The sequence below is a fragment of the Larimichthys crocea genome, chromosome III (genome assembly GCF_000972845.2).
Source record: "Larimichthys crocea isolate SSNF chromosome III, L_crocea_2.0, whole genome shotgun sequence".
Lineage (NCBI taxonomy): Eukaryota > Metazoa > Chordata > Actinopteri > Sciaenidae > Larimichthys > Larimichthys crocea.
Window position 1 is genome coordinate 13,419,860 of NC_040013.1, and position 20,121 is coordinate 13,439,980.

Here is a 20,121-nt window from a genome sequence, read left to right on the forward strand (position 1 = left end):
AAAATGTATCAGAACTTTTGATCATTTCAATGAAATCTGTTAACAGCAAATTCTTAGCAGAAGTTTTAATATATTTTTTTGGATGATTTGAGCGTTGCAAAGAAAATTCCATCTCAAGAAAAAACTCAGCACATAAAACCAAAACTATTTGAAGAGCTCGATATACTCAGGTGCAAGAGAGAGTTTTTCTGATTGTACTAAATTGACCTTTTAAGCTGAGATACTAACCTTAGCTATTGTAATTATGTTAATCCAACCAGGAACAAATAACACTGGCTCGCAGGCAGAGAGTAACATTAACTCACTCAGGACACCAATAAGACCAGGCACTCTCAACAAACAAACTGAGAAAATTTGTAGTGTTTTGCAGTTGTAGCCATTAACTTATTTAATGACTTTATTGTGCCTGTCCATAAACACTTGTTTTTTTCCCATGGACATTATACAGAATAGTTAATAGAACATTGTTCTTATTAGACACAGAACTGCATGGACAGAAGCTCTAGCTCTAAGTTGGGACCAAGTTGGGTTAATCCTCTATTCTGTCTTTGCTCAAACTAGAGAAGTTCCAGAAAAACCACAATGGGAAATGTACATTTCACTCAGTGGAAACTCCTGAAACTCAATCTTCATTTTATTTTGCTGTGTTACCTGAGAATCCCCAGCACCTCTTACCCTTTTTCTTTACTCAAACAGTACGTAATGTTTTTTTGAATGTTTGCCACACTCGCAAATGTAAACCACTGGCTTTTTAACAATTATTTTTAAATCCTCCTTCCTTCACTCACCATTGTATTTCCAAATCATGTGTTTAAGTGTACAACGCTCCAGTTTAGAAGTCCACACTCCAGCATTTAGCATAAATCAGACCCACTCAGATACTGATTCTAAAGATAGAGAGAGCAGATGGTGGTCTGTTTCTCTTTAGTTTTGTGATGTATTCTCCTTAAATCCGGAGGAATTTCCTTCATCTTATACAAGAATGCAGACTAATACATTATATACTTACTACGTATTTATACTAAAAAATATTAAGTTGTGCAAGAAAAAGCAAACTTTAACCTGATTTGCATTGACACGGTTAAATTAGGTGAAATATGTTGGCTGCAAATAATGAGCTATGATTAGCCTGCTGATTAGCTTGATGAGTGACACTGAATACCCAGGTGGATTCAGTAACCGCATAGGCTCCCACTCAAGAGGATCAGACCCTCCGGTGCAGTCTGTGTTAGTCATCAGGCAAATGCTGGATAGTCATCACTCACACAACACGGAGAATATGTGTGTATGGGGGATTCAACCCAGCATCTCCTCTCCTCTCCGTCAAAACATTAGATCCACATTCTGACCTAGAAAACCAGATGAGTGTTTACTCTAACTTGTTAAACTACTTCTTATCCGTGTGGTAGTGACAGGTTGTGTCAGCATGTCCAAATTTGCTAGTAGGGATTTAGAAGCAGATACTTTTCATCCATCTTGCTAAGCATTGAAATGATAAGAGGTCATGAGTAGTTTTTACACAGAAAATAAGGTGTAAATTCAAGCCTAACCTGAACACATTTAGAAGAAAAAAATTGAGTCTTTAAAACAATAAACAAAAAAAACAAAAAATCCATAATCTCAACTGAGCCCCCTCTCTTTTTTCCCATTTGATTGGCTGCACTAGCTGTCAGTCATGCCTGATTTTTATGCGTCAGCCCCAGTTTTCTCTCTTAAAAAATATATGTGCACAAACTCTTGCCAGCATGTGTGGCTGAATGATTTAATCTGACTGTAGCTGCCTTCTCTCCCGTCCAAACCCTTTTTCCTCACTCAGGTGGCCATTTTTTGCAGCATTGTCAAGGCACTCTAGGTTTTTGGCTGAACCAGCTTGGTCTAATGAGGTGTTCAGTTACATCCAGTGCAGCCAGTGAGGCTTACTCTGTTAAAGGCTGTACGGACAGATAGCCTCGTCAACTGGGATGCCTTACAAATTTCAGTAATGCCAGTGAATGCAACATTGCAAACCTCTCTGACACAGTCTTAACATCAGTTCAACATCATAAGGTCCATAAAGTTTGTATTTATTGCTTAGTGGTTGTATTAACTTGCTCACTGGTACTGGGTGTATCAAATTTCTTTATGGTCACCAGTGAATATGACCTACTTTTAGTCCAGCATAATGACATTAGCATGTGAATGTCAAAGACATGCTCTCACCAGATCCTGTCCGCAGGCCCTTTCCTGCCAACATGCCAGTGCATATAGAGCCCCAAATCCAGCTAGCTGTGAGTGGCATTGTAAAGACATTACATGCTTTTGCAAACCAAAACAAACAGCGCAGAAGTTGCATGAGGGGGCCATTCGTCATCTATTAGCTTCTATTTCCTGTGTTTTGCTTGAGTCATGCTCAACTCAACGTCCTTAGCTGATTCAGATTTATAAAACGTGACTTTTGTACACTAATAGACTTTGAATTTTCACAGGATGACAGATGACTTCAACAACTTGCACTTGCGTGAAAGATGCCTCACTTCTCAAGCAATGTTTATTAGATTATGTTGTAGAGTTCAACTTCACATAGAGTTCAGGGTCAAATATAAACCTCATTAATATCTGACCACTACGTGCATCTCTTCCTCAGGTGCGTACGTCGTTATGAGAACCATCTGAATCGCTGCCATCCATGCTCGTCAGCCATCTCACCATGTGGCCGGTTCATTGCCTCAGGCTCTGAAGATAACTGTGTAAGTTGTAAAACTCGTGGTATATACACATCTCTAGTTTTGCATTATCTCAGACGGTCACGTAGTCTATAAGCACAATTTGACATACCGGTAATATTTTTTGGGGGTGACAAAGCAAATAAGTCCATTAAAGCCACTTATCAACAGTGTTTGACTGATTGAACTCAGAATAAAGTATTCTTACCTACTACAGCAAATTACTTTATATATAATTTATATTACTTGACGTTCTAAAAGGGAATCACAACAGGAAAACAGCAGCATATCTTTATCAGTTTCACCTCCATTTAAGGTGAGGACTGTTTGTGCTTGACTCAGAGATTTTTATTTGGACTCAAGCCTTTTTCCATAGAAGTCAAATTCAGCATTCATGTTGAAGCAGAACTGTTTAATTGCTTTTCCAGACTGTGCCTTTTACTTGCTTTCAGGACGTTTTCAAAAGACTGCCTCCCTTTTCCTTATCCATCTCTCTTTTCTTCTGGTGTATGTGCTTGTGGAAAGCAGTAAAGTAATATATGCATGCTGCTGGTTATTATTAATTATGGGGACTCAGCTCAGCACGGACATTTGAGAGCATCTCTGTTGAGATCGGACAATTCCAACGTTTCGGGGAAATCGGGAGAGTGTATGGTAGTGAGCTACACCGTATTTATTTGTTGCTGCCCTGAGACCTCCATAAGCCAGACACATTTGTACTTGTCCTAATATATCAAAAAGCAATCATGGAAAAATAGAACCTGAATACTCCTGAATAAAGACTCCCTAGATCATATTACACATTTTCCAAACAGTATAAAGCCAAAACCCATCAAGTGGAGTAAGATTTCAGTATAATTGATATTAACTTTTATATTAATTTAAAATATATATTATTTTCACCAGACTACCCCTCTTACAGTATCAGCTGATATGAAATTTATCTTATAGATAGCTGTTTTTTTTTTTTAGATTTTTAATCAAGACATATCAAGACATCACCCGTGCTTTCTGCTTCAGTTACTGCTGTTACTGATATAAGTTGATATATCTGGGGATCCATGTGATATTTTATTCCTGAAAAAAACGTTTTTCTTTAAAGTATCTAATGCCCTGTTAGGCACCACACACGTCATGTGTCTTAGACAGGAGACACTCTACCCACGGACCGTTTGACAGAGCTCACTTGAAGCATTTTGCAGGGAAACATAATACAAAACAGCTGCAGGAATCTGATGAGTCGTCGTCTGGTAACAAACATCCCCACATCTGTTTTTATCTGTGCTCATGGCACTGAAGCAAACCATTTTAAAATACACTGATTGTATTTAGAAACTGTGCTAACAAGCTGTTAACGCATTTCACATTTATCACCATTCTACAATGTGTGTACAAGCGGTATGCAAACACATACCGTATACACACAAAACAGTATAAAATCCACACTTTTACACAGTTTACACCCACAAATAAATGGATTACTAGCACGACTTTCACTGTATCAAAGCAGAAAATAATACAATAAAAAAAACAATAATACTGTATATCCATAAGGGTTCTTCAGGATTGTTAATTGGTCTTAATTTTGAAGTGCTCAATGTTTGAGTGCTATGAGTGTGTGGCAAGCTTTAATAGCCTAGAGTTTTTATTTTGCCAAAAAAAAAAAAAAGCCAGGCATCACTGTCGGGCGTGGTGACAGATGTAACAGAGCAAACTTCTGACCACACCTATCAGTGATGCTGGGTGCTGGATACAACTCATTTCAAAACGTTCAACCAGAGAGTGCAGTCTGGAATCAATTTACTGAAACTGCTTCGTGCATCAGTGTTTAATGTGGCCTTAAAGGTCCAGTGAACTACAGTGGCCACGAAAAACCTTATCTAGGGGTAGTGTTTAATTTGTCGGTTCTGGGCTATTGTGCAAATATAGTGGTTCAACCCATGCCATCTGGAGAGAAGGCTCATTCCAAGGCAACAAAACCATAATAATACTTATTTGAAATCATAGTTATGCATATTATATTCCGTTTTTACCGTATTGGAGTCCCCCAAATCTTACACAATGGAGCTTTAGTTGTACAAGCACTTTGATCTGGAAACTTTGCTAATTTTAGACAGTTTTCTGTCCGCAACGTTTGATACTAAACAGTTTCCAATTCATGTTTTGTTTATGACTCAAATCGTAATTAAGTTTGATACCCAGCCCAGACATTTTCTTAATACACAGTTGAAATCTCCAGGGTCATTTGGATTTAGTCCAGCAATTATGTTAACTGATTCTGCCGCAGTATTGCATCATTTTACGTGACTGATTACTGATAACATCAAGAGCCATGTCTCACTGTCTAGCCAATATCTGGACATAGTCGCAAAAGCCTTTTGATCATTAAGAAAATTTGAAGCAATGTAATAATAAAATAACAATCAAGTTTTCCCTCAAAGTTGAAACAGTCTCTAAAGCAAATCAGCTTGTATCTTTCCATTGACTTCGTATAAAAGTGTAGCACATTTATGTGCTGCTTGTTGTATCTAAAACAAGTTCACTTGTTTTATATGGGTGTCCTACATCACTGCATGGTTACAGTTCATTCCTGCTTTTGTTCATGTAGTCCATCTCATTAATTCCAGGCCTATGTGTATGATATCCGAAGCAGCAGCTACCTCCACAAACTTCATAAACACTCAGATACAGTGCTCAGTGTGACTTTCAACCCGGCCACACCAGAGGTAAGAATCTTTCTTTAACATTTGTTTTTGTGGTTCTGTTATTCCTTTCTCTTGTTACTCCTCAATTATTAAAAAAACCATCACACAGAAACTCATCATCTCAAATAAAACATAAGTCTTTCTTGACAACCCAGTAAGCTACTGACCAGATTTGTTATTTAACAAACATCTCGAACATCTCTCAAAGGTATGAAAGAAGCATGTTTTGAAGCAACAAGTTATAGCAAAAAGTATTGTCAGTCAGACGACATGTCATCTTCAATCCAAAAAATCGACTTACCTCTTTATATCTTTGTGGAGTTTTAACAAAGAATTTCACTTTGGAAATGCAAAGTGAAAATCAGGATCCAATACAAACATGTAGTGCACTTTGTGATAACAAAAATAAATACTGTTTTTTTGTTTTTTATTTTATTTTTTACAAATATTTGATAGTCAGTTGGTCGCACACGTATGCATCATCTCTTCTTGGCCTGAACTTCAAAGAAGAATTGATATCCTCAGACTGAGGTCGCATAGCAGGGCTTATTGAGAGTTCAGGATAGGTGGATTTTTTCTTTTTGGAAAGTGAAAGAATTTAATATAACTATTTAGCTAAAAACAGCTAAAGCTCAACTCTTTGTAGCATTTCATATATACATATATGGAAGTGTGTGCTTGTATGTGTATGTGCTTCTTGGTCTGTACTGCACAGTATATTGAAAGTATAGTAAGAAAATAAATTCCTCTTGCTAGAATTAAACCCAAACAAAAAGGTTTCTACCATCTACAAACATTACTAAGACAACAAACCTTTTTTAGTGTTCTCCTGGACCAATACCATTTTCATTAAAAATGAATATCCCCCCAAATCACTCTGTGGGTTTAACTAGTGGTGGCCGGTTTGTAGTCCAATCAGATAATGACTACTGCTCTTCCGTTCCATAACCCTGTGGGATCTATTGACTTACTTTGTGCACTGTGCTCATCCACTTTTATGACTGGCTGCCTGCAGGGTTGTTCCAGCCTGTGATTGGCTGCATGGTACCACGGTCGACAAAAGATGTATACAAGCTTTGTGCTTGTTCAGTCCAGGAACTGTTTTCCAACTTTCCTGTTGATTGGGTAGCATTTTTTACTGGCGCCCCTCTTGTTTAATGTTATGCCACTTTGTTGCACTCTGTCTAAAGGGATGCAACAGAGACTAATTTCAGCATTGATGGAATGAGAGTGTTGTATGTGTGATTTCTGTATTTCAGGTTGTCCCCATAATGAATTTCAATCTGTTCTTTGCATGGCCTGTTATAAATCTAAACTGGTAGATTTATGTAGAAGATTTATGATAGAAACGTATAGGGCTTTAGGGAGTCTTGGAAAAGAAAAACATAAACGGAAGTTTGACAGAGGACAGAGACCTTTATCTATCTTGAATTGCCATTACAGGGAAATAAGAAATCAAAGTTTGCATCACTTCATACCAGTATCCTCGAAATGTCTCCAACAAAATCTCCAGGGCATTTCTTACAGAGAAACAATTCCTTTTGAAAATGTTTTATTGTCCAGTTAATGATTTTTCTTTGGAACTGCTCAAAGTAAGTCGAATTTAAAAAGAAAGCTTTTAAAATATAATATCATATCCTCTGCTGGACGTCTCATGAGACTTCTTGTTGACTGCCTTTTGGACTTGAGGCACATGTTTTAAATCTGCATGTCCATCTCTGTAACTCCATTCATTTAAACTTTGCACAATGATACATTCAGATTTCCAAGTGGAAAGTTTGATCCATGGCCATTTACTGGCTGAATTGCAGTAATCTGCAGAGTTTGAAGACACACTTCATCAGTCAGAGCATGCTCACTCCCCATTTCTACTTCTGCACATTTTGTTTTGTTTGATAGGACATGCAGAATATTGCTTCAATCTTTATTAAACTAAAAATTTCTTTGATAAATTAGGGTGCAAATATGAATAGTTGCTGTAACAAATTATTTCCACATGGAAATCTGGCCATATTTCTTTAAAATGTTCAAATTTGTGCAAAAAACCAAAACAATTTTTTCTTCAGTGTAATTTCGCAGTTTTTTTTTTATCTTCTATTGGGCATCACTTGTTTCTGTTCTCAGATTTGTGTCACTGACCATCTCATACTACAAGAACCTGCTAAGACTTGACCAGATTGAAGTCGTAAAACTTACAAATGTATGAAAAATGTGGAGGGCTCCAGAGGGTCTGCGGCTGAATAAAGAGCCTTGACAAATCTTCCCACCCTAAAAATCAGGATTTCAACATGAACACATCCTGATTTATGATTTATGTTACATTGACACATACTGAATAAGTATGTACAAAAATATTTGCTCATGAAATCATACTAACCAATGACCAGTAATACTGTACTGTTGTTTATTAAAATTTCAGCTTCTTATTACACAAACCATTCTGTATAGACCTATTGTATATTGTATTCTGCAAACTGTCTGCTCTAGTTATTGTCAAGCAATATGAATAGAGTTTTGTCCATTCACCACTGCACAGCTACCTTTTGCCTGCCTTCAAGCCCCAAAGGGACAGAGCTGTTCTTGATCAGTAAATTAAACATTTACTGTGCCCTATTTAATCTTTCTCAGGACCTCTTGAATTGAGATAAAACTGTATGACATTCACATCCTCTAAAATTTTATTTTTGGACACAAGTTTGCCAAAATAAATTTAATTGTGGTTTAACTAAACAATTCCAACCTGAGGTCTAGTTACAAGCTTTCAGCCGTATCACAGTCTTCATTAGTAAAGGGAGTTTACTCAGTTGTCATGGAGATGGATCTGTTGATATGTGAGCTCACTAAATGTTCTGATTTATGATTTTTTGTCTGATCGCTTAAAGTTTAAAACAGACGTTCAGCTCATTCTTTATCTTGGAAACGGTGGGGTCGAGTTGGGATTACAAACACTTTCCAGATTTTTAGCACTAGCTGTTCATGCAGATGGATCTCACCCATCATATCTATACTGAAATCTAAACACATATCATTGACATTTGGATTCATTCTGAATAATAATCATAGTCACATTGCATTTACATTGCTGGGGCTATGACTCCTGGGCTTGAGCTCACCTGAAATGAACTGATGGAAATGGAAGAGTATGCTGTGGTCTTACAACTCCACATTTCAACGATGGGAATAATACACTTGTAGAGAATTAGTGAAATGTTGCTGATGCATCCCACATTGCTGTAGATTTATGCTGCTGCTAAACATGGTTGGGTCTTGTTATACAGCTCTCACATGAGGCTCACTGATGGCTTGAAATATTTTAACTCAACATTTCAACCTCATGACATGGTTTTGGTTGTTGGAAACAATAGTTCAGTTTGTGTCAGAGAATACTTTTGTACAGTATCTAAGTAGTTCAAGATGCTGAGAAGTTGAACTCTACAGAGTCCAGAATCTCATTGAAGTCCTCAATATTTTTATGAGCACCTACTTAGCTCCAAATATTACTGAGTGTAAAATTGCTGATAGATATATACACAGAAGGTTACTGAGGTGTGCCTTTCCTATTCCTCAGACAGTTGACCTGTTGATAGATTAAGGGTCTCTCTGTGCTTTTGGAGGCACCTTCTAAGTAATGTGGATCCAGTTGTTCTTATCTCTTATTGGAATGGACGCCAGCATGTCTGTCTTTATTTTACTTTTGTTTGTGGCCAAAATAGAGATGTCTAAATGAAAAATGATTAGAGGTTCATGAAGTACTGGGAAATGGCTGATCCGACTCACAGTCTATGTGATATTATGATAACGTTGCTGCATATCCTGAGCCTATGCCTTCAAAAAGTGTCCCCAACTTGTGCTCAGCTCGCTTTTTAGCCACATTTGAGGGCCAGATGTTCACCATATTTACTGCTCTGAGAACAGATAATACAAAGGATTTTTTCCACTCATTTTCCAGTCATGTTTTCCACCCTAATACTGAGACCATCAAGCAGGCAGATCTACCTGCAGGGTTCCTTCCTTCTGGTTTATTCCTGTACTTTAGTATGTAATGACAGATCCCAACTTTTACTGTCACTTCAGTTTGTTGTCTTGTAAAATCTTGTGGGATCACATAAATGTGCCACCATAAAAGTTGACTTAAAGTATTGTTTTCACATTTGTAATGAGGGATTTTGTCTCTTTTGGCTCAACACACAAATTTGTGTGAGGCAAACTAAGCTCTGTCCAATTTGATTAATGCCTGAAAACAAAGCAGTGGTGATACTGTAGTGGTGACTTTGTTCAATGATTTGGGGGACTTCCAAGCTTTAGAAACATAAGTAAAGGCAATAAGAAATGCTCTGGCCAGAGGCAAATTAACAGTGACTTCAGAGAAATGGGTTACTAGGTCAGACTAGAGAAATATACTTCATGGGGCTGTGCTCTATTTGGGTTACTCAGATTTCTGTACTGATTCACCCCAAGCTGTCGATAGCTCCAATTACATTGTTCCACATCAGAAGTGGAAATGCCTTTGTGGTATTTGCCAGATATTAGCCAGTTGAGTGCCCTCTCTTTCCCCTTTATTTTTTACAGCAGCTGACACTTGAGTTTCTGCTACTTTGATTGGGTAGGAAGAGATTTTCAGTTTTAATGACCGTTTTCTGGTCAAGCAAATGTTACAGTAAATAAAAAGCAGGAGACCATAAGGAATCTCTGCAATTTGAACATTAAAACAAGTGAATATAAATGAAGAATGACAAAGATTTTGTAATGCAAAGTGGTTCGAGAAAAGACCAAATCTTTACATTGGCACTAAAGTCTCTGTATGTTTCATTTTGACATGACTCATTCTATAGGAATTGGAAAATCTGTGAAAAGTCATTTTCACAGGATGATGCACATTCATTCCTGGAGACATTTACGTTTACAATCCAAAGTAAATAAAATAGGGGTTTTGCTTTGGATAATCCTAAACCAGGTGTTCTTGTTCGGGGCTGAGTTTTAAACTTTCTTACACATGTTTCAGTGTTAACTAAATCAGCTAAAGATATCATCATCTTTATTGAAAAAGATCAAATTACAATGCAAAGAGGCCTCTTTTTATTTCTTTGGTTTAGGTTTAAAAGAAAATTATTTGATTATTGATTATTATCTTCTTGATGAAGTTTTTAAAAGAGCAAGAGAAAAGACAAAAAAATACGTTGTGAAACTATGAAACAAAAGAACGTTTTGTAATCTGATATAAAAATGTCCAATGAAAAAAGTTTTAGTTTGAAAGGATGGAAACTTAAATCATAGTGAAAAGGGTCTCCTGTTGTTTAACAAGTGTGTTTGTTTCAGTGAAAGCATCCTTGAGCAAAACACTAAACCGCTATACCCCCTTTCCGGAGACGCTGCTTTACTCTGACATGTCTGTTTGGTTTTTAAATGCATGCATGTGTGTGGGAAGAGGAAAAGAAATACTCTTTTAAATTCAACAATAGAATCAGAATGAAATGGGTTTTTTTCTGTTTCAGTCTTTTGATTAAGTGAGAAGTTTCAGAACTCTTTCTCTCAAGTACTTTAGACCTCATTTGCACTTCATGCCTTGGAGTTAGTGCAGGACTGTGACCGCTTAATGACACAGGCAGCTGTCTTGAAAAGTTAACATGCTCCATCGTCCCAACTAGGAAGATGAACAATGAGTGAATCATCTCATTGGCTTTCAGGCTCGGTGCACTCTTGTCTCCATATGTCAGCATGTATCATCTTTGCTCTTTGCATGCAGCTGGTGTCCCACCAGACCTTTTTACTGTATCTTTTCATTTGTGGCCATTTGGCATTTGAAAAACTATTTGCACTCCTCCGTCCTTTTTTTAAAATTTTATCTCTTCGTTTCCTCTTTGCCCGACCCCAGAGAGCAAAACGCTCTGTAGTGGCCAGACAGCAAATATAGAGCTGGACTCTGCTGTTTGGTCCAGAATGTCACATTAGAGTGAGACACAGACTGAGCTGAGACAGCTTCCCTGGAATCAACTGGCCTGTGTTCAGCACAGCTGGAAACCTCAATGAGCAGGAAGCAAGAAAATAAAGAGTTTCGGTCCAGTTGCAAAGTCACAAGAGACATTTTTAAGTATCAAGACCTTTCACATGTAGCAGACAGTATTTTCCTAGTTGGCCTTGGTGTTAGTTAATAGTGTTGCTCTTTCTTTGCCTGTATACTCAAAATATAAAGGACACTGTAGAGTAAATTTGTAATGGCATGCAGTGTATTCTCTAGTCTGTGCAGCTTTAATGCATTAAACTATCTCACATATTCATATTTTGCATTTTGAATGCATGTTGATACCCTCTCATCGCTAGCTGTTTCCCCATGTTTCTTGTCTTCATGCTAAGCTAAGATAATCCACTACATACTTATCATATAGAGTGGTAGAGGGTGGTATTGACCTCTTCATGTAGCAAGAAAGCAAACAAGCATATTTCCTACAATGTGATTTAAAAAATAAAATAAAATCTGAATAAGCATTAAAAAAACTGGGTAAATGACATACAGATTTCATTATACAGTTTTTTTGGTGATGGCATTACATAAAATGGCTGAGATACTGACAGGGTTAGTGCTCCAACACTGTCACGTTGAAATGATAATGTGTTCTGTGATTGTGTCAGACTTAATAAACATGAACCATTCTTTTTAGATGGTTAAGATGGCAGATAGATGAACAGCATCGAGTCTAAATTTACTGTTACTGTTACTTATTTGGACTGTTTCAATTGCCTTTACTAATAAAAAAAATCTGATAAGCGCTGACATTAGATTAATACCAAAAATATGTGAAGAATAGCATGTCTCCAAAGTGATCGGTTTATTTTCTGCGGCTTTTATGATAATGGACAGTATGGACAGTTTCTGACAATGAGCACCAGTCATTGCCCTTTTAAGTTACTAATTTTGCCTACGTCACTACCAGTTTCCTAATTGTTAATTAAACAGAAATAAAACTCAAGGAAGATATATAGAACTTTGTATATTACTATTATGAATACATTAAGATGAATAAGAGCCTAAAGAGATCTCCATGGGATCATATACATACATTTCTACAAATACTATCACCACTGGCTTCAGACAGTTCATGTACTTGTAAGGTTGTAAAATGGGTGACCCTTGTGACCCTCTGCTCTTGCTTCAATCTCTCATGTAGATCTTCCTTTCCCTCTCAGCATGTACAGTACAGAACATCATGGTATGTTGGCATTTGTCAAGTCTGTGCTGACAAATGGTATCCTTTGGGAGGGAAAACACATCACTCCTCATATCTTCAAAGCCTCAGTTTTTGCCCATACCAGCTTGTGCAGATGGACACTTTCTGTTGTCCAGAAATCCCCCAAAAATCGAACCCACATTGCATTCTTAATCATCATTTTTATTCCTGCTTTGAACTATTGATTTGTGGTCTTTTTTTCCGTGGTATTGAGCCAGTGCGTCTGACTATAACTTAGATTACGTAACACACGTGACACACCAGATGGATGCAGATTCTTTATCTGATTTATGATTCCTCAAAAGTTTTGAATGAGACTTCAATAAACAAAACAAATACTAAAAAGGTCGTAAAAGAAGATGCAGCCCAAATGTTTAACATTGTGTCTCATGCATGACCCATGTTTTTATTGAGCTTATTAAAGGTCAAATGTTTTTTGTTTTGGGTTTTTTTGACAAACATATGCTCGTGGATAACTGGAAAACTGATATCAGTGGTGACAGGGTTGTATTAGGACAGTTGACATAGCAAATAAATCTTTAAATCTACGAAACTGTGTTTCTTGTGATGGCCCAGCGTGACCCCATGCTGTGTCTACAGTGAATCAGCTCAAAACAAGTTCAGACTTCTGACCCTGAAGGTCGCCCGAAGCCTTCGGTCCTCACCAGTTTTAGCTTGCTTTAGCCTTAGTGAACAGAGGTTGAAGGTTGCACAGATGGAATGTAATGGATTATAGACATTTACTGCAAGCATATAATGTAGTAAATCAGTTAATGACGTTATTACATTTTTGGCAAATGATTGTTTGTTTTAACTCTACACTCGTGTGTTTGCAGGGAGGGGTGTCATGCCTAGGCGATTACACAGTCTAATGATTTTGGATGGGAGTTGATGAACAGAGCTGCAATTACTAATGGAGCTGCTCTCTGACCCTCTTAAGTTTTAAGTAGCTTTTTTAGCCGTTCAGGGGCAGGACCCAGACAGCTTGACTATTGTTGATTAGGGTCATTGAGCAGGAGGTCATGGTGAAAGAACACTCCTTGACAATAGAAGAGCCAGTGAAATGAGTTGTCAAACTGTTTGTTTCTTGGCAGAGTCTCAGACGTGTTCATGCACTGAAAAAGACAAGTAAAAGACAAGTAAAACTTGCATATGTAGGTGTAATGTGTTTGTGCTCTAACTTGGATGAGTCTTTGGAGAAATCCTCTCGTCTCTGGGGTCCACACACACCTCTGTGTCTATATAAGAAAGACTGTGACGATCACCCATTAAACAAACATTAAATTCACCCCAGTCTAGCCTTTGCGTGTTTGAGTCATCGTCAGACCTCAGCTATTGTGACTCCCTTTCCCAGCACAGGCATCTGCTTGCTGGTAAAAGATGATTTCTCCTGCATAAAACAACTTTAGTACATGGGAAAAAATGTTGGACTATTGTTGTACCAAATGTGGTTTTTATCACCGCTTGGCAGATCTTTGTTTTCCAAGATTACCAGTGTTAGTATACTTTGAAAAGATACTCTGTCTTTACAGCCACCTAAAAATCACCGTAAATGACACTGATGCTCCACAGCAAATCTGGACGTTCACCCAAGCATTCACGTTTAGTTTGCAGTTTGTTGGGTTGTTTTCACTTATTTTTCATCATTGTAGGATTTGGGAAGTCCTTATAACCTTAAGTGGGATTAGACTAGTACAAACGACCGTGGCTGGAAGTAGTATATCATGGATTTAAAATGGTTTGTTACTCACTCCGGTCTTACATATCACGTATGAAAATATGAAAATAAAATGAGTCGTTTGTGAACACCTGTCTTGAATTATGACTGTTCCATCATATCAAATACTATTTATACCTTAAGCAGCTGCAGATATGGAAATGTATCATGAACCTCATTCTGTTCGGGTTTCTATTGCTATTGCTTCTGATCGACTGTCAGAGTGTTGAGGTAATGTTCCTTCATGCTCATCTGGTCTACTGGCTGATAAACAAATGAGATAATCCTCCCTTCTTAAGAAATATAGTGAAAAAGTGATTGTGTACATGTGCTTGTCTGTGCGCCACATCCACACGTTGATTAGACTGTGGGACTGCACACGTGGATATTTAAATGGGTGTGCAGCTTGTGAGCTTTTTGATGTGTGGCCGTCTTATTAATCTGTAAACAGTTGACTCACCATTACTAGTGCCTGCAGGAACCTCAAGCTCTAATTCTGATTAAACAAAGTTATATAACAAAGTTCAGGTCAGGTGGCTTTGTGTTTTTTTGTGATAAATAACAGGTATGGAAAATCAAGGATATAAGGAACAGTATGGATCTTGACCTTGCTAGTCTTCTTTAAGACAGCAGGTGTTCTGTTATGCAACTTGGTCCTCTAAATAGAGAGTCGTAAAAAGGGAGAGTGATGTGTGACACAGTTCCTGGGAAATATCATCTGCAAGCTGAATGTGATGTCATCTTTTTTTTTCTCTCTCCTAGCTGCTGAGCGGGACCCTGGATGGGAAGCTGAGACTGTTTCATTCCAGCAGTGGGGCCCGTCTGTCTCATGAAACCAGTGCTGCTGTGCATAGCGTCCCCAACATGACTGCGTAATTGCAGCAGGCTGCTGCAAAGACCATGCAGGTTTCATTAAAGCAGTTCCAACCCCCTGGCAAGGATTTTACTGGGGAAGAAGAACGTAAGGGTTTTGTTTTTAGTTGGTGGTTAAATAAAGATCAAAAATAGATACACGTTTAAAGGGTTTTTTGTTTTTCTGGTTATACGTGCTTTTTCAGTTCTTTTCAAATTGCCAAAAGGAGCCGCCCATTTCAACTCACTCATCTTTGTTCAACTTCCAGTGTGTACATCATTAGATATCAGAAGTTTGATTGAATATGTTTTCATTTAACCACATTATTGTGTTGCAATATTTATTCGGTTACAGATGATTACAGCTAAACTTGCCAAAAACAATTTTATTGACAGTTATTCTCATCCTTCATTAACATTCTGGATGGTCAAGTCTTAAATTTTGTTTGTTCAGTATGTGGAACAGATGTGCTTCTATATCACTGACTGGGACCACTACTTAACAGATCAGTATACTATGACATCAACTGGGTGCAACCTCTTTGGCTGCCAAACACACAGATGCTACTACTGTTCACACTGACACACCCGTTTTCATTGTTTTAGCTGTACATTTACTTTTCGGTCACAACGACATGTCAGCTACACTCAACTGTTGGTATTTCCAAAGTATTTGTCTGTTTTCTACATGGTATGTATGCAGTTGTGTTACCACATGTTTGTTTGTATTAGAAGTATGTGAGGTGTACCTCAAGGTTCTACTTTAGGACCTCTTCTTCTTCTTTTGTTTTGTTGTCCCGTCTTCACTTGTGTATTTAGTCCCTGTGTTCCCTGGTGTCAGCGTCAGGTCATCTGTATCTTTTCTTACATCCTGTGTTCCATCTTGGTGCTTCTCCCCGTGTTCCTGCTCCTAGTTTTTCTAAGTTCTGGATTTTTGTTCATTGGACTTTTCTTGGATTTATGGGTTTAGTTTGTTTTTGCATGGACTTCTCAGCCACCTTTTTGTCATTTTGTGTTTACTTGCCTCTAAGTAAGTTATTAAGGCTTCTTTTGTTCACTCTGCCTTCTGCAATTGAGTTCACTTTTTGAACTAAAAATGACAAATGCAGTAATATGGTCCTGGATATCCCGTACTATATACTATACATCACATATATACATCAGAAGTTTATTTACCATATAACATCAAGAAACTGTTCAATCTAACTCTAACATTATACAAAGTTCGCTGTCAGCTAACAAACTCAATAAAACAAAGTCTTACACAACGGTCTTTGTTGTGAGGCAGAGTCCTAACTACAAATCCAACTTTCTGGTTTTAGTTTGTAATGGCGGTACTCTCCAGAAATTTGATTAAATTAAATAACTGGATTTATGGATTGACTCTGGACCTTTAACCACACACTGACTATATTACAACAAACGTTAATTGGTGCAGTATTGTTCCAGAAATTGTTTTGAATTCAATGTCAGAGAGAGACTTGTTTGACAACTTTACAACTGATTTTGGACTACAATGGCACTGTTGAACAAAATTCTTTTGAAGCCAATCTTCCTCCTCTTCATGTTGTCTATAATATATTTATTTTTAGAAGGATGAGCTCTTTATCTACAAATTTCAAATGCGTTAATTTTAACTACCCATATATCAACCACTGAGAATCAGCAATCAGAATAATTTACCTTTACATATTTGCTTAATTATTATTTATTTATTTATTTTAAGAATGTCCTTGTACTAATAAATTGACACTTGCTCGTTGTCATGTTTATATGCCATACCAAAGCAACTACTTTAATACATCATCTATGTGTTTAGGTTTTAGATTCATTTCATAAACTTAATTTAACTAATTAAAATATCCCAAGGATATTTCACTGGCAATCACTTTATTCTCTTTGACATTTAAACCACGATTTTTACTTTTTCTTGCCCAGAAAAACTCTTCCTACTATTAATTTCCTACTATGCTGCCATTATCACTGGCGACATGTTCTAACCCACAGCTGTCTTAAGACAGGCTGAAGGAGGAAAACTCTACCTATCTGCTATGGAATGAAAATTTCAAGCGTCACTCACCCCATGTCCGTTAGGAAAAGATATTGTATTTGACGTATTATCTGACGCTGATGATAGAATGGGAAATCCACTGATAGGCTGTCTTGTCTTAACTCCCTCAGACGGACGTGAATTTTCAGAAGACTGCTCATCTCTGCCTTGTCCCATGTCCAATATTCTGCGTTTGATTTACTTTGTCTTTTTGGACTGTGCGCTCTAATTGATACCGAGGTTGCCTGTGAAGATTGTTCTGTGTGCACCACCAGCTTCAGCTAGTTTAGATGAAATATAGCTTTGAAGTTCCACAATATCAGCTGCCAGGTTTCCTATCACAAAAACTGATGTTATACATTAAAGAAAGCAGAGCTGAAGAGCTGCATAGGATTTATGGGGTGGTACCTATTCTTTACACCACATTATGTGTGTGTGTGTGTGTGTGTGCGTGTGTGTGTGTGTGTGTGTGTCTGTGTCTGTGTGCGCGCGCGTGTTTTTTATGCCACAAAGATAGGTATGTACTGGCAAGGATGAGTCTGCCCTGTCACGGTGAGCTTTAGTGTTCCTTCAAACACCAGAGACTTTGTACTGGAACAAAACGTAATAAATTGTCTATGGAGTAAATTTATGAAGCCATGTTCTTTCTCCATTTTAATGTGCTGGAATGTGTGTGTGTCTGTGTCTGTGCTCATGTGTGTTTAGGAGTTAGTATCTCCTCTTGAATGAATTAACCTGCACACAAGCACACGTTCACAAAACAAAGTGATATATTGGTGTAACCACGCATTCCTTGTCTGTGTGAGGTCGTTTTGGGGGCACTCCCTGCATTGATCTAACCACTAAAGAATGACATGTTTTTACTTGCAAATAAAAGGATTTCAAGGATGGCCACACCCGCACATCATAATGCAATCTGATCCGAAAGTTTGATCTCTCACAATCCTTTGTCATTCAATTTGACAGAGAGAAGAACTCCAGCTTTGCAGAGACGGCACTGAACAGAGCAGTTACACACTTGAGAAAGAGACAGTGCAGAACTCACTACATCAAGATGTTCATTTTCCATCGCAGCATCAAGTATAGTCTGTGCATGCCTGCGACATTGTCTGTAAAGTGTTTGGTCCTTCCCTGTTCTGTGGCCTGAACTCTGAATGCAGGCCTTCCCTCATGAGTACTTTATATAAAGAAAACCAACATATACATCAACAGGCACTTGCAGTTTAATGAACCCCTATAGACATCCGAGGATCTCTGCTTTTTTGTTTTCATGAACTCAGTGAAACCCAAAGTCAAGGGAGGGGAATATTTGTGCACGTGTCAGAAACTGCTGTCATATAGCTGTGACTCATGCAAGTCCTACGCAAACTTTTTTTTCTGAATATTATATAATGCTCTATGAATCAATTAAGAGAAGTAGCCAGGGTGATGATGAATATCTTTGACAAGATGAGTCACGCATAGTTTTTATTGCCGACAACAGTGATTCAGCTTATAGATGACCTCCGTGATGAGAGCTTTCAAAACCTGTTTACACTTGGTGTAAACTAATTCCAGGATCAGACTACTTGATAATAGCCCGGTGTCCTGGCATGAAAGTCGAGGAGCAAAAAACAAAATTGAGCAATGGTTGCAACAATTGACTGTTTTGCCCTGACAGTCCCAAAGACTTGTATGGGACTGTTTTTTTGCCTTCTCTCTCCAAGTTTGACAGCTTTGATATATTGTGTGAGGTTGTCCCACAGGAGCAAAGAGCACTAATGCACCCATAACTGTAAACAAAAGAGGTAAAATGTTGTTAGTGCTGTCAGGCGGAGCAGTAAACCTGATGCATGACACCTCCTCTCTGATCACCTATGTCACAGGAGTCGTGAAAGGTGACAAGCTATTATCAGATACAAGGATTAATTAGACAACTACAAAGTGATTGTCTGTGAGCATAAAGAGTACTTTCCCTTTTGATACTTGACGTACTTTGTGCTGATAAAAGAAAGTATGTACTTTTACTTATGTACACTGATTTTACAGCTCCAACAGCAGCAGTAGTTTGATAGTTGTAGTGGTAGTTACTGTATCCAGCAATAGTCACTGAAGCTAAACAAAGAAAACAATTCAATCTGCAGAATGTCAAACTACATCAACAGAAACTCAAAAGAAAATGCTGTTGTGTCCTGACACTGTAGCGCCCAAAATAAATATTTGAAAAGAGCTTTGCAAAAACAGCACAGCAACTAAGTTCTTAGTCTTATGATTGTACAACAACTTGCATTGGTAACAGGGAGATAAACTGAACCACTGAATACAATACAAACTCTCACTGTCTGCATGTGCAACATTTTCCATACATGTTCATGTTTCTATTCAAATGCATTTCATGTTTTTTCTTTAAAGTGTTATCCAGCCTGTGTTTCTCCTTATGTGGTCTACAAATTACAGAGTCATATATTTGGCTTGAATGATGCAGCACATGTCCCAGTGTTCAGTAACTCTTACAGCAATCTTTCTGACTCCCGTATACAGATAACTGTAAAGGATGAACATGAATGGTAAACTGTAGAGTGACTAGCAAATACCGGTGAAATATCCAGATGGAGCCACATGGGAAGATCCAGACAGGGAAATTAGTGTCTGTACTTGATTGACTCAGTCCCGAGATGTTCCTGGATGCTCTGTGCAGACAACGACGGAAATACCGATTAGTAGCAGATGGTGTCATCCAGGGTACAAGGCATAAACATTCGGGTGCTCAACACTCAGATAAATCAACACAAGACCCTCATGGAGTTAATGGGAAAAATGGGGAAAACAGGAGCACGTAACACGAAGTGCCAGATCACTGAACGAGACTGGGGATACTTGGGAATTTTTTTCA

At 37.9% G+C, this 20,121-nt stretch overlaps 1 protein-coding gene across 6 annotated transcripts in view; it reads left to right on the forward strand.

Annotated features, from left to right (window-relative positions):
- wdr27 (WD repeat domain 27) overlaps positions 1-18,403 on the forward strand; it is a 39,881-nt gene extending 21,478 nt beyond the window's left edge. For 2 of the 6 annotated variants that reach the window (XM_010756743.3, XM_019275655.2), the window contains exons 22-24: positions 2,624-2,726; positions 5,330-5,428; positions 15,110-15,356. In XM_010756743.3, the coding sequence (XP_010755045.3) occupies positions 2,624-2,726; positions 5,330-5,428; positions 15,110-15,223 (316 nt within the window). In that variant the 3' untranslated portion in view covers positions 15,224-15,356. Of the gene's footprint in view, positions 1-2,623; positions 2,727-5,329; positions 5,429-15,109; positions 15,357-18,215 lie in introns of those variants that run through there. The other 4 variants (XR_003461607.1, XR_003461610.1, XR_002042952.2 and 1 more) reach the window with 4 other exon arrangements.
- The last annotated feature ends 1,718 nt before the right edge of the window (positions 18,404-20,121 follow it).